The 14,245-nt window shown below is 42.9% G+C and overlaps 1 gene segment (V, D, J or C); it reads left to right on the top strand.

Moving 5' to 3' along the window:
* Positions 1–6,763: 6,763 nt before the first annotated feature.
* LOC116316014 lies at positions 6,764–8,459 on the top strand. The segment is given in 2 exon segments: positions 6,764–6,815; positions 7,987–8,459. Coding segments are annotated over 2 exon segments (375 nt in total).
* The last annotated feature ends 5,786 nt before the right edge of the window (positions 8,460–14,245 follow it).

The raw sequence follows: 14,245 nt of genomic DNA, 5'->3' as shown, positions 1-14,245 counted from the left end.
AAACCTTCTCAGTTCTCTGGAGGATCAGCTGATGATGCAAAGCCTCCTCTCTATGGAAATGATTTCTCTGCTCTCAACATACAACAAAACAATGTGAGAAGGGATTTTATTCTGGGTGTTTTACATGATGTGTATATGACTGGGTTTAGTCATAGTAGCTGTTATTGAAAACTTTTTATCATAAAGTGTGAATCTATAATACAGTATCATGACGGAATGGCTATATAGTACTGAAAATTTAAAATTTTTTTTGAGTTAATCCATTTTAATTAAGGGTTTTTTTTGCATTTATTTGTTTAATAAATATTTTCTTTCACAAATTCTGACACGGAAAGTATCGCACTAAGAGGACCTCTATTTATTTCTACAAACAGTCAGCCGCATGAAAACAGTCTTGCCTTAAAGATCTTTTATTTTTTTGCAGATTAATGGTTTCATCTCTGAGTTTATAGTTTATCAGTCTGATGTAGTAAAAAGGAAGTGAAACAAACACATGACAAGGTCCAGCTCTGTTTGTTTTCCATCAAGAATATACCTGTAACAACAAGACATTTACTCTAAATTACTGTAACTTTTACACAGATTTTAATTGAGTGTGAAAACACAATTTTATTAAAGCATTATGTACTTCTATTTCTGACCTCCTCTCCTCAGTCTGATCACAGTGTGATGCACACAGTTAATCCACGGTGCTGTTAATCTCTGTCATGTATCATAACTGTGTAATACTCAGCTGTTACTGAAAATATGATATGAGGAATTTCACTGAAATGTTTGACACCATGTTGGATATAACATTTTATGCTGTTGACTGAATGAATTAGTTTTCATACAGATGCACTTTAATGGTTGAGTTTACAGTTCGTTAGTCTGATGTGATGAAAAGGAAGTGAAAGAAACAGATGACAAACTTTAACATTTCCTGTACACATTTCAATTTTTATCATCAAGAAAACAAATACAGCGGTACGTTCACTAATACGTTATTCTCTGTCAAAGCCTAATATCCTAAAATTTCTCAGTTTCTCTGCTCTGTTTTATCACAATATCACCACACAGTTAATCCACAGGCCTGTTAATCTCTGTCATGTATCATAACTGTGTCGTGTCAGCTATCTGTCCTACAGTAGAAGTTAATCTACATCTTCGCCAAAAGTTGATTCTGTTCATCTGGACGTAACGTTTTCAGTGGGAGAAACGTTTCGTCACTCATCCAAGTGACTTCTTCAGTCTCAGCTGACTGCAGGTTTCCCCAATCTTATAAACAGTACATTTGCATAATGACTGAAATCATCTACATCTTTTGTGTCTGTGATCTTCCCTCCAGCTGGCCCCATGGTCAGACCCTCAGTCTCTCTGCTTCAACCCTCCTCTGAGAAGCTCTCTGGAGGCCCAGTCACACTGGCCTGCCTGCTGACCGGCTACTCTCCTCAGGGAGCTGAAGTGAGATGGGAAGTAGATGGCACAGAGGTGACAGAGGGGGTCCTGAACAGCTCAGAAGAAGAGAAGTGTCACGGCTGCTGAGGCGAGCCGTGTGGTGTTGGAGGAAGGAGGACCCAAGATGCAAGCAGTGGATGAAAATGCTGGTGAAGTTTATTTACAGGGTGGAGTAGTGGCCAACAAGCAGTGGAGTATGACAAATAACTGATGACACCTAAACTGGGAGAACTAACATAACAGACCTGGGAACATACGAAAAAGGGATGAGAGGCAGAGAGACGCAGACGACGAACAGGAACCATGGAACACAGAGCAACGCAGACTGACGCAGAGTAACACAGACGAACCGGCAACAGGCAGGAGAACACACAGGGCTTAAATACACACACCAGTAATCAGGGAATGGGCAACAGGAGGGAGACACAGCTGGGAGAAATGAGGCTAACGAGACGGGGGAGAGGTAAAACTGAACACACTGACATGAGACATGAACTTTCAGAATAAAACAGGAAACACAGAACCAGACAGGACACTGAACTAGACAGGCAGACTCACGAGCGGACACAGTGACACCATAGACAGACGGAGGGAACACAGAAGTGGGAGCAGACAGGCACAGAGCAAAACCTTAACAAATGGCAAACCTCAACCAAAGATAACAGGATAAACAAGCACAGGAAATAATATAAAGAAACACAAAACACTGAGTAGACAGACTCAGGACCATGACAAGAAGAGTCATTTCTACAGCAGCAGCAGCACCCTGACGCTGAGCCAAGAGAACTGGATGAACGCAGAGGTGTTCTCCTGCAGGGTGAACCATCATGACCACCGGCAGGCCAAGTCCTTCCACAAGTAAAATAACATAAAATGGATCAAAAATGAAATGATTCATATCAACATGTGATTTAATTGTTTAAATGTGATGTGAATGTGAATTCTCTTTCTCAACAATCAATTTTGGTTTTTCATCTGCTCATTTTTGCCGTGTTAGATGGTTAATACAGAAGGATTTTGATGTACGTCACATTTCCACTGGATGCCTGGCTGATTTCCTGCTGGGTGATTATCATCAACTCAGTTGTGCTCATCCTTCCTCCAACCTCTCTTCACCAAAGATAAGAACAAACTGAACATTAGTTCAGAATTGGTTAGTTAGATAAATATAATTCAAGTTACTGTTTAATTGTTTAAGCGATTATTGTTTTGTGATTATTAATACATGATTTTGATTTTACTTTGCTCCTTCTAAATTGCCTTAATACAATTTCCTGCAATTACCATCTAAGTTTATGACATTTACTTTTTAACCTTTAATGAAACAGTAAAGATAAAAGTCTGAGCATTATTCTTTATTAGTGAAAATTGCTCTTGCAGGTTATCCTAGCCTTATTAAAATAATCCTTCCTTAGAGCCTGCTGTCCAGGCTCCCAGAAACAAGAAGTGCCACGATCTAGAGGGGAGTTGCCATAACAGGTGTGACGATGCTGTTGAGATTTGACCTTCAAGGTTACTCAGGTTTCTTCATATCAGGGCAAACAGGGAAGACACTGGGGTGAATCCCCTCATCAACATCGGTTCCGGCTGACCTCTGCACTACCTACTGAGTAAGATTTATAGGGTCAGAGGTTAGAACTTTTTAAACAGAGAGCAGAACCAGACGTGCTATATAAGGGTTGTGGGTCTCTCAGATTGACATTTGGCACCCAATATACTTGGACACTAAACCCAGGACCCTGAAAGTTGACATCTGGATCCACACCGGGTACCCGATGTGTTTTGAGAAGAACTGTGTTTGGACCCTGAAGATTTTATCAGTAATCAAATAACTATTATCTTTTTTACTTTTTACCAGCTTTCACTTTAACTCTTGTTTCCTTGCCCTACTCCCCTTCCTCTCCATCCTGCCACTCTCAACTGACTTATATTAAAAACAGTCATGTACTTGAAAACACAATAATTATGGTGATATAAATTAAAGTAAATGCAACTATGAGTTTGTTCCAGTTCATTTAGATTCATTGTGTGTGTGCTTGATCTCGTTGTGTTCTGCGGGCCAGTTAATCTTATCACAGTCTCTTCACCAACACTCTGCCCCTGCAGCCTTCAAACTGAAAATTTAGAGGAGCTCTAAGTTACTGTGTAAACACTCCACCACCATGAACGCCCAGACAGTAATACTCAGCATCTTCAGCCTGAATACCACTGATGGTTCAAGTGTATTGTGAACCAGATCTACTACCAGTGAATTAAGAAAAAGATCCTGAGAAGAGATTTGATAGAAGTCCTAGGACATTTTTTTTGCATATTTATCACACTAACATGTTTCACATCACCAAACATTGAGATGAACAGAATCAGATTTTTGGGATTTCCTAACCTGGATAATTGATCTTGCATCAAGACATAACCCAGCTAAATTAAAAATGCATTTTTTAAATTATGATTTCATTTAATAAGTGTAGAATGCCCTCCACAAACACACACAGTTTGATGCTGAGAGATGCCACGGTTATTTCTGACTTTTGTGCAACAGTTCACAGTCTGGTTAGCGCCGGTCTCAGCTTTCCCAAGAACCCCCTTCTCTCGTCTCCCGCCTCACTAAAAAATGGGAAAAAAGACCGTCATCAGTCCAAACGCCACCAGCTGTGTTCTCACCTGCCTTCCCGGCACCACCACTCCGTCACTGCAGCTGAGCCAGGGACCACACCTCCGCCACAATAAGAAAAACAAAAACTTATCCAAACTGACATGGTCCTCTGTAAAAGAGTAATTTCCCCCTAAACCTAATAACTGGTTGTGTCACCCTTGGCAGCAATCAAGGGTTTGCAATACCTGGCAATGAGTCTTTTACATCACTGTGGTGGATTTTCCACCAACTCTTATTTGGAATTTGTTTTAATTCAGCATCACTGCAGGGTTTTCAAGCATGGATGACTGGTTTAAGATCGTGGCAAAGCATCTTAACTGGATTTAAGTCCAGATTTTGACTAGGCCACTCCAAAAACATTCTTTAAAAAAAAAATGTAACTATTTGTTAGTCCCCACTTGCTGGAGTGTTTAGGATCATTGTCCTGTTGCATAATCTGAATGCTCTTGAGCTTCTGGGTACAAACTAATAGCTGGGCATTCTTCTTCAGCATTTTCTTGCAAAGAGCAGAAATAATTCATTATGGCATCTCATCCAGATCCTGAAGCAGCAAACCAGCAAAGCAGACCATCACACTACCACCATCGTATTTGACTATTGGTAACATGCTTTTTATGAAACGCTGTCTTAGATTTACTGCCTAAAAATTCAACTTTTGTCTCATCAGTCAACAGAATATTTTCCCAAAAGTTTTAAAAGGGTATCATAAAAATATTTTTTTCGGTAAAGATGAGCTGTTGTGTTCTTTTTGGTGGCTTTTTTTTGCCTAGGAACTCTCCCATGGATGTCAGTCTCCTTCTTATTGTTGAATCATGAACTCTGACATGAACTGAGGCAAGTGAGGCATGCAGTTCTTTTTTCACTTTCTTTTTAACCTTCTGACTGAATCATTAATGCGCTATGGTAGTAGTTTTGGTAGGCCATTCCTGAAAAATTGCTCATGCAATTTCACTCGAGCCTTTGTGCATAATTTCAATAGGCTGTGTCTGTAGAACTCAGCAGCCACATGTACAAAGAAGCCATCATGCACACAAGAGTGTCTGCAATGTTGCACACACACTGGTTTATAAATTTATACATAGGGAATTTTTTTTTAACCTGTTTAGCAGAATTATGGTCTGAATGCTTTGTTGTGCTAAACATATTTGCTTTCCCAAGTGGGCCACCATAGATTTGCTTAGGCTCATCTTGTTAATGTTTTTGTTTTACTTATTTACTTTGTATTGTTATTCATATCATTGTCTTGTGGATATTAGACCAGACACAAGGTAAAGCAAAAAACTGGCAAAGATGAGAGAAGAAACTGGAGAAATAGCAAAAGGAAAGAGGGAGAAAAACAGATTCAAGAAGACTCAGTGAACCAGGCATCCATGTCACAGCTGCAGCACTGAGAGTAACTAAGGGAGGTTTTTGTATGGCTCTCTATCAATGTGGGCATGATAAAGGGTTGTCATACACTCCATACAGCAGTAATCTCCTGCATCATCAGCCTGAAGTCTGTTAATTGTCAAAGTAAATTCAGGCTCAGATCCACTGCTGCTGTAATGACTCAGAGTACCAGATTCACGGCTGCTGATTTTGAAAAAGCAGTTTGGGAGGCTGTCCAGGTTTCTGTAGATACCAGCTGAGATAATCGTTAACTGGAGCTATGGGGGCAAAACAATCACATGAGTGCTGCTGTTTGACTGAGGAAGAATAAAGTAGTAGTACTAAACCAATCACATGACCACTTCAAGATGACAAAGCAACAAGGTACTATATACCAGTTTTTAAATTGTGTTCATAGGTCCTGTAAAACCAGCGTCATGATAACAATATATACGAGGTGTTTTTTTCCTGAATACTTTCGTCACGTTTACTCTCCAAGGGCAGCGCTAGCAAGCACTCTCTGTACTTATGACCAAAAAATAGAAAAACAAAACAAAACAAACAACACCCCGTTCATGTTGGTGGAAAAATGTACCATGTCGACCAATCAAAAAATGATATGGCAGCATGACATTTGCTTGTTGAGGAACAGGGGGAAATTTTAGGAGTGACGGAGAGAGAGACAGAGAAAGAAAGAGAGCAGAAAAAAGAGACAGAGAAAGCGAGTTTTGAGATGTGAGAGATTTGTGATGTTTAGTGTGGTTGGAGTGTGTGTTTTATGGTTGTTACAGTAAAAAATATAACTACTCAGAGTTTATGTTTTTTGTCTGATTTTAGATTAGTTGTGCTAATACAGTATGTCAAAATGAAAACATAACTGTAAATTCAGACATGTGAGGTTGTGCTGAAAAGAATGATACCAAATAAGGCAAAGTAAATAGTTTTTAGAGGTGAAATGTGGAGGTAAGTCAAAAACAGCCAGTTATACCCTGGACCACAGAGGGTTAAACAGTTTTTAAAAAGTAATGCAACAGTTACTTTTCCTACTAATTAATTACTTTTAGAATCTTGTAACTCATTTACTAACTGAGTTACTTTTTTGAAGAAGTAATTTGTAACTATAATTAATTACTTTTTCAAAGTAACTTGCCCAACACTGGTCTTGTACATACAAATACTAATGACTCAAATGTTCCCTCACATATATCAGTGGTCATTGAAATAGCAATAACATTGAGTTATATTAGGATTTGGCAGATTTCTAAATAATCCTGACTTCTGACACAGGCCAGCATTCAGATGAGGATGGTGATGAGAGTCATGGTGGTTGTGCTTTCTGCTGTGTTGACTGACAGATGTGAGTCCTGCAGTGTTGAACTCACAGGACTATAAACCTTCTCAGTTCTCTGGAGGATCAGCTGATGATGCAAAACCTCCTCTCTATAGAAACAATTTTTTCTAGTCTCAGCACACAGAACACAAGTTACAAATAATGAGAAGAAACTGTTCATAGATTTACACTAAATATGATGATAATGGATTATAGCAAAAAAAGAGCTGGTAAAGTTTTGTTCCATTCTGGATTTTATGAATTTTTTCCCCTGGATTTAATTTGCTTACAGGACATACTGAAGATTAATAGGATTTTATGGCATGATGTTAATATTATTTCAACAATTGTTTGTGTTTCAATTTACTTAGAATTGAGAATAAGACACATTTTAATTGCAGTTCAGTCGTTTTCTGCTGTAGAAATGTAGAACTAAAAAAATAGGTAAATACAGAAAAAATTTGAAAAATAATTTCTAAACCATGTCATTAAAACCTTTAAAATAACATAAGGTATGCATTTTGGTCATTTATAAGAAAGTATTGAGTGATTTTGAGCGATGAGTTTCATGTTCAGAGTGCAGGAGGTTTTTGTACGGCCACTTAATGAGTTTGTATCACTGTGGTGGACTTAAAGAAATTGTCACAGGGTTGTCTTCATGCATGCTCAGTTATCTAGGTAGGGAAATCCAAGAAAGTTAATTCTGTTCATGTGGATGTAGAGTTTTTAGTGGGAGAAATATTTTTCCATTTTTATAATGACTGGAACCAACGACACTGACTAACAATGGGCCATGAGGTCAGTTTCACAAACATTAATATACAACTTGTCATGGACATTGATCAGTGGCATGAGTGTCATTTACAGAAAGTCGGGGAATAATTGCAATAACAGTATTGTAAGATGCTTTATGCAAATGTACTGTTTCTAAGGTTTGGGAAACCTGCAATTAACTGAAGAAATCACTTGGATGAATGAATGATGAAACGCTTCTCACACTGAAAATGCTACATCCAGATGAACAGAACAAAATTTCTGGGATAAGACAGGGATGAGTTGTTAACTGTAAAATATTATGAAAATAACTCAAAGGTTTTATTTTTACTATGTTACCCTCATCTACTTGTTTTTACCTGCTTTAATTGTAACTTTTTTGTAAACTCCTTTCCCCTCGCTACTTCCCATTTTTCTCCTCCAGTGGGTGTGGTGAGGCCCACCTTGACCATCCTCCCTCCCTCCAAAGAGGAGGAGAAGCAGAGCAGTGCCACTGTGGTGTGTCTGGCCACCGGGGGCTTCCCCTCAAGCTGGACACTGGACTGGAAGATGGGGGGCACCAGGATGTCCTCAGGTGTGTCAAACAGCCTGGAGGTCCTGGAAACAAATGGCCACTACAGCTGGAGCAGCACCCTGAGCCTCTCTGCAGACCAGTGGAGGAAGGCGGGCTCAGTGAGCTGTGAGGCCAGTCTGAGTGGACAGAGCCCCGTCACTCAAACCTTGAACGCTGACCAGTGCTCGGAGTAGAGCTTCAGCAACACTTCCTGTCTGCAAATGATGTGTTTTATAATTTGATGAAGCTACATGTTTCCTCTGTTGTGATATTTCTGCAGATGTTTGACTCTTGTTGATGTGCATGCAGATTTCATCAGCTAATCTTTTCCATATTGTGCTTTAAAATCATGCTGTAAAGAAAAAAAAGTCTTCATCACAAAATAAAATCACAGCTCATGAAAAATCATTTTTGTTTTTTGTTTCATATTCATAATACTTTAGGAAAATATCATTTTCAGAATCTGCAGTAATACCATTGTTATTAAAAAATAGCAAGCTAATTTTGGCTCAAGTATGTAATAAAATTACAGGTTATTGCACAAGGTTGTCATTGCAATATATATTTCTTGCACAATAATTCTTATGAGATAAATTTAAGTTAATCTTTCATGTAAAAGCCATGAGTTGGTTTCACTTTTTATTATTCTTTGTGCTTCTGCTTGATGACTCTTTTTGTGTTGTGTTTAGTGGACATTCTCATCACAGTCTCTTCATTGACACTCTGCACCTACAGTCTTCAGTCATACTGAAAAACATTTTTGTTTTTTAAAACTATCATCCCCAATTCAGAAAAGCCAACATGGTTCCCAGCCAAGAGGAAAATAAACATATATACCTTCAGGATCATTTAACCTGCCACATGAATTTCCCTTTCATAGGCCAATAGTTTGATACTAATGATAGCCAATCGTAATTGTTGTGATAACTACAGCTTTTCCTGCCTTAGGTTTTGTACTGTCTTAGATACACATAAACAACAATCTGAACTTTGAATCTTCCTACGGCTTACTGTTTTTGCACCGAAGGTCGGCAAACTGTTTACTTGTTTCCAGTTTAACTGTCCCAACAGGGTCCCATTGTGTCTCTGATATATCCACATCCAAACATCTCTATTTGGCTCAGAAATGCTGGCCTTTATTTTGTTGTATAGCAGAAGGACAGACAATTACAGATATTTTACACCTTCTAAACTCCTCTTCTTGAAGGACTGACATTAGAAATGTAGAAAATATAAAAATCCTTAAATTTTTGGTGTGTTTTTAAAAAAGAAGAGGGCAATGCACAACCTAATTCCTTCAAGTCTAAACTTTAAACTTAGATAATCAGGTTATCATTCAACTTTGAGACCCTTATGAAGAAAACATCGAGGGAACAGTTTACCCTGCCCGGGATAGGGTTACCGGGGCCCCGCCCTGGAGCCAGGCCCGGGGAGGGTGCCCCAGCGGCGTCTGGTGGCGGGCCTTAGTCCATGGGGCCCGGCCGGCACACAGCCCGAAGAGGAGACATGGGCCCATCCTCCCATGAGCCCACCACCCGCAGGAGGTGCCATAGGGGTCGGGGTGCATTGTGTGCTGGGCGGCAGCCAGGAGCAGAGGCCCTGGCGGACTGATCCCGGCTGCCAAGACTGGCAATAGGGACATGGAATGTCACCTCTCTGGTGGGGAAGGAGCCTGAGTTAGTGCGTGAGGTTGAGAGGTACCGGCTAGATATAGTCGGGCTCACCTCTACGCATGGCTTGGGCTCTGGAACCAGTCTCCTAGAGAGGGGCTGGACTCTGTCTCAGTCTGGAGTTGCCCCTAGTGAGAGGCGGCGGGCTGGGGTGGGTATTCTAATATCCCCTCGGCTTGCTGCCGATGCGTTGGGGTTTTCGGTGGATGAGAGGGTTTGTTCCCTGCGCCTTAGGGTCGGGAAAGGGTCCTGACTGTCATCTGCGCTTATGCGCCGAGTGGCAGTTCAGAGTACCCAGCCTTCTTAGAGTCCCTCGGGGGTGCTGGAAGGTGCCCCACCGGGAGACTCTGTTGTCCTGCTGGGAGACTTCAATGCTCACGTGGGTAACAACAGCGAGACCTGGAGGGCGTGATTGGGAGGAACGGCCTCCTGATCTGAATCCGGCGGTGTTTTGTTATTGGACTTCTGTGCAAATCACAGTTTGGCCATAACGAACTCCTTGTTCGAACATAAGAGTGTCCATAAGTGCACGTGGCACCAGGGCGCTCTGGGCCGCAGGCCGATGATCGATTTTGTAATCGTATCACCAGACCTGCGACCATATGTTCTGCACACTCGGGAAAAGAGAGGGGCTGAGCTGTCAACTGATCACCACCTGGTGGTGAGTTGGATCAGGTGGCGGGGGAGGACGCTGGACAGACCCGGTGCACCTAAACGCGTAGTGAGGGTGTGCTGGGAACGTCTAGCAGAGGCCCCAGTCCGCGAGATCTTCAACGCACACCTCCGGCAGAGCTTCAACAGCATTCCGAGGGAGACTGGGGACATTGAGTCCGAATGGACCATGTTCAGCGTCTCCATCGCCGAGCTGCTGCATTCAGCTGCGACGCAAAGTGGTTGGTGCCTGCCGTGGTGGTAATCCCCGAACCAAATGGTGGACACCAGAGGTGAAGGGAGCCACCAAGCTGAAAAAGGAGTCCCTATCGGGCTTGGTTAGCCTGTGGGACTCCGGAGGCAGCCGACAGGTATCGACAGGCCAAGCGGAATGCGGCTCGGGCAGTGGCTGAAGCAAAAACTTCGGGTGTGGGAGGAGTTCGGAGGCCATGGAAAAAGACTTTCGGACTGCCTCGAAGAGATTCTGGCAAACCGTCAGGCGTCTCAGGAGGGGAAGCGGTGCTCTACCTGCACTGTGTATAGTGCTGGCGGGCGCTGCTGGCGTCGACTGAGAAAATTGTCAGGCGGTGGAAGGAATACTTGAGGACCTCCTTAATCCCACTGACACGTCTTCCGAGGAGGAAGCAGAGTCTGGGGATGAGGAGAGTGACCCGCCAATTTCGGGCGAGGTCACTGAGGCAGTTAAACAACTCCTTGGTGGCAGAGCCCCTGGTGTTGATGAGGTCCGCCCGAGTTCCTGAAGGCTCTGGATGTTGTAGGGCTGTCCTGGTTGACACGCCTCTACAATGTTGCGTGGAGATCAGGGCAGTACCCTGGACTGGCAGACCGGGGTGGTGGTCCCCATCTTTAAGAGGGGAGACCGGAGGGTGTGTTCCAACTACAGGGGATCACACTCCTCAGCCTCCTGGGAAAGTCTCACGCCAGGGTGCTGGAAAGGAGAGTCCGTCCGTTAGTCGAACCTCGGATACAGGAGGAACAATGCGGTTTTCGTCCTGGTCGCGAACACTGGACCAGCTCTTTATCCTCTCAAGGATACTTGAGGGTGCATGGGAGTTTGCCCAACCAGTCTACATGTGTTTTGTGGACTTGGAGAAGGCATTTGACCGTGTCCTCGGGGTGTCCTGTGGGAGGTGTTGCGGGAGTATGGGGTGTCTGGCCCATTGCTACGGGCCATTCGATCCCTGTACAACCGTTGCAAGAGTTTGGTTCGCATTGCCGGCAATAAGTCGGACTTGTTCCCGGTGGGTGATGGGCTCCGCCAGAAACTGCCCTTTGTCACCGGTTCTGTTCATAATTTTTATGGACAGGATTTCTAAAGCGCAGCCAAGTGGCGGAGGGCTTTCACTTGGTGGCCTCAGAATCTCATCTCTGCTTTTGCGGATGATGTGGTTCTGTTGGCTTCATCAGGTGAAGGCCTCCAGCTCGCACTGGAGCGGTTCGCAGCCGAGTGTGAAGCAGCAGGAATGAGGATCAGCACCTCCAAATCTGAGGCCATGGTTCTCAGCCGGAAAAGGGTGGAGTGCCCACTCCGGGTCGGGGATGAGTTCCTGCCCCAAGTGGAGGAGTTCAAGTATCTCGGGATCTTGTTCGCGAGTGATGGGAGAAGGGAGCCGGAGATCGACAGGCGGATTGGTGCTGCGGCTGCAGTGATGCGGACGCTGCACCGGTCGTCGTGGTGAAGAGGGAGCTGAGTGTAAAAGCGAAGCTCTCAATTTACCGGTCGATCTCGTCCCTACCCTCACCTATGGCCACGAGCTGTGGGTAGTGACCGAAAAAACGAGATCGCGGATACAAGCGGCAGAAATGAGCTTCCTCCGAAGGGTGGCTGGCCTCTCCCTTAGAGATAGGGTGAGAAGTTCGGCCATCCGGGAGGGGCTCAGAGTAGAGCCGCTGCTCCTCCACATCGAAAGGAGCCAGTTGAGGTGGTTCGGGCATCTGACAAGGATGCCTCCTGGGCGCCTCCTGGGTGAGGTGTTCGGGCATGTCCCACGGGAGGAGGCAGACCCAGGACACGCTGGAGAGATTATATCTCTCGGCTGGCCTGGGAATGCATTGTATTCCCCGGATAAGCTGGAGGAGGTGGCTGGGGAGAGGGAGGTCTGGGCTTCTCTGCTTAGGCTGCTGCCCCCGCGACCCGGCCTCGGATAAAGTGGATGAAGATGGATGGATGGATGGATGGATGGATGGATGGATGGATGGATGGCATTCAACTTTGATTCTGTCATAGCCCTGAGTCAGTTTACTCATCATCATCTCAACTTAACTTTCTTTCACACGGTTAAAAAATGTGTTCAGGACAATTTTTTTTTACAGAAAAAAACAACATGTTGGTTGTTCTGCACCGTCACCTATCATGGTCACCCAAAATCTCAGCAAGAGCTAGTGTGCACAGTGGAGGGGCTTTATGAAGTCCAGGACAGGAGCTCACTGTTTGGAGAGCATGAGGAACCCACCTGCTGCTCTGAGCAATACTAGGTTTAAAGTCTGTAGAAGAAACCAAAGCTTTTGTGTGAGAGTGCTGACAACATTAACTTAGAGACTGATCTATCTATCTCAGATCAGCAGCTGGAGGTGAAAAGTGCTTTACATCATGTGTCTTGATGCATGCTCCATCAGCCAGGTAAGTAAATCTTAATGATCATTAATGATCAAGGAACTGCCCTGACAGCCCATTGTTCATTCAGTGGCCTAGTTTCAGTCATTGTGCAAATGTACTGTTTTACAAGGTTGGGGAAACTTGCAGTCAGCTGAGACTGAAGAAGTCACTTGGATAAGTGATGAAACGTTTCTCCCACTGAAAATGTTACATCCAGATGAACAGAATCAACCTTTTGGGACTTAACACCATGTCTATGATAGAAGTTCTACACTGAAGTACCCAAAAGGGTCCATTCATATTTAAAATCCCCAGCTTCCCTTGGATTATTGTCAAGCTTGCGCTGAAGGTGGGAGTCAAAGATCTTACTGACTGAGGTCTCTGCTACACAGCACACCCTCAGTATATACCTGGGCATACCAAGCATGTACACCATTCTTCTCTTGCCATCAATATTAATGTTTTAACATTGAAATGAACTGATTATGTTGTTTTTTATTTTCCTTCCTCTCAGTATTCAAGTCAATATTATTAAAGTGTTTTGGATTTTGGATTTCATAGAACTGTGTACACATTAATCCCACTGGCCACAATTAGGAGCAGCCCTAAATTGAAAAATTTTCCCAAAATAATTGGTGAAGATATAATACTGTTAAAATGATCAAATCATAATACAGGTGGCATTACATAGTGGTGAAGAAAATTAAAACTGGAAAGGGTTTTTTGTGTGCATATTTTATGCGGAGCCTTGCAGCCTGTCTAGATTTCTGCTGGTACCTCCATCTGAATAATCATGAACAGCATCAAATAGATTGATCGATTCTCTAACTCTGACTTCATCTACATTGTGCAAAGGGTCTGAGATCAATATTCATTTTTAAAAAGTATTTTCTATTGATGTTTTGTGAACAGTCCCAGCAATTGTGTTTTTAATGTAATTCGTTTTTTGAAATTCAAACTTAAAGTATCATCCAGTAAATTTAGAAATTTTAATTTCAAACATTTTCTGATTGGTTTATTTATCCAGAACATTTGACCTTTGTTGTCACTAGTGTGTTTATGTACTGTATGTGTTGTACAGGTGGGGGGACGCTTGTGTTGTGGTTAATGGACCAGTCATTCTCATTGCAGTCCAACACTCTGGACCTGCATCTATCGGTCAGAATGAAGGGGGTCTTTGTACAGCTATAAT

Source organism: Oreochromis aureus, linkage group 19, assembly GCF_013358895.1.
Source record: "Oreochromis aureus strain Israel breed Guangdong linkage group 19, ZZ_aureus, whole genome shotgun sequence".
Taxonomy (NCBI): Eukaryota; Metazoa; Chordata; class Actinopteri; order Cichliformes; family Cichlidae; genus Oreochromis; species Oreochromis aureus.
This window is presented reverse-complemented; position numbering and strand designations above follow the sequence as displayed.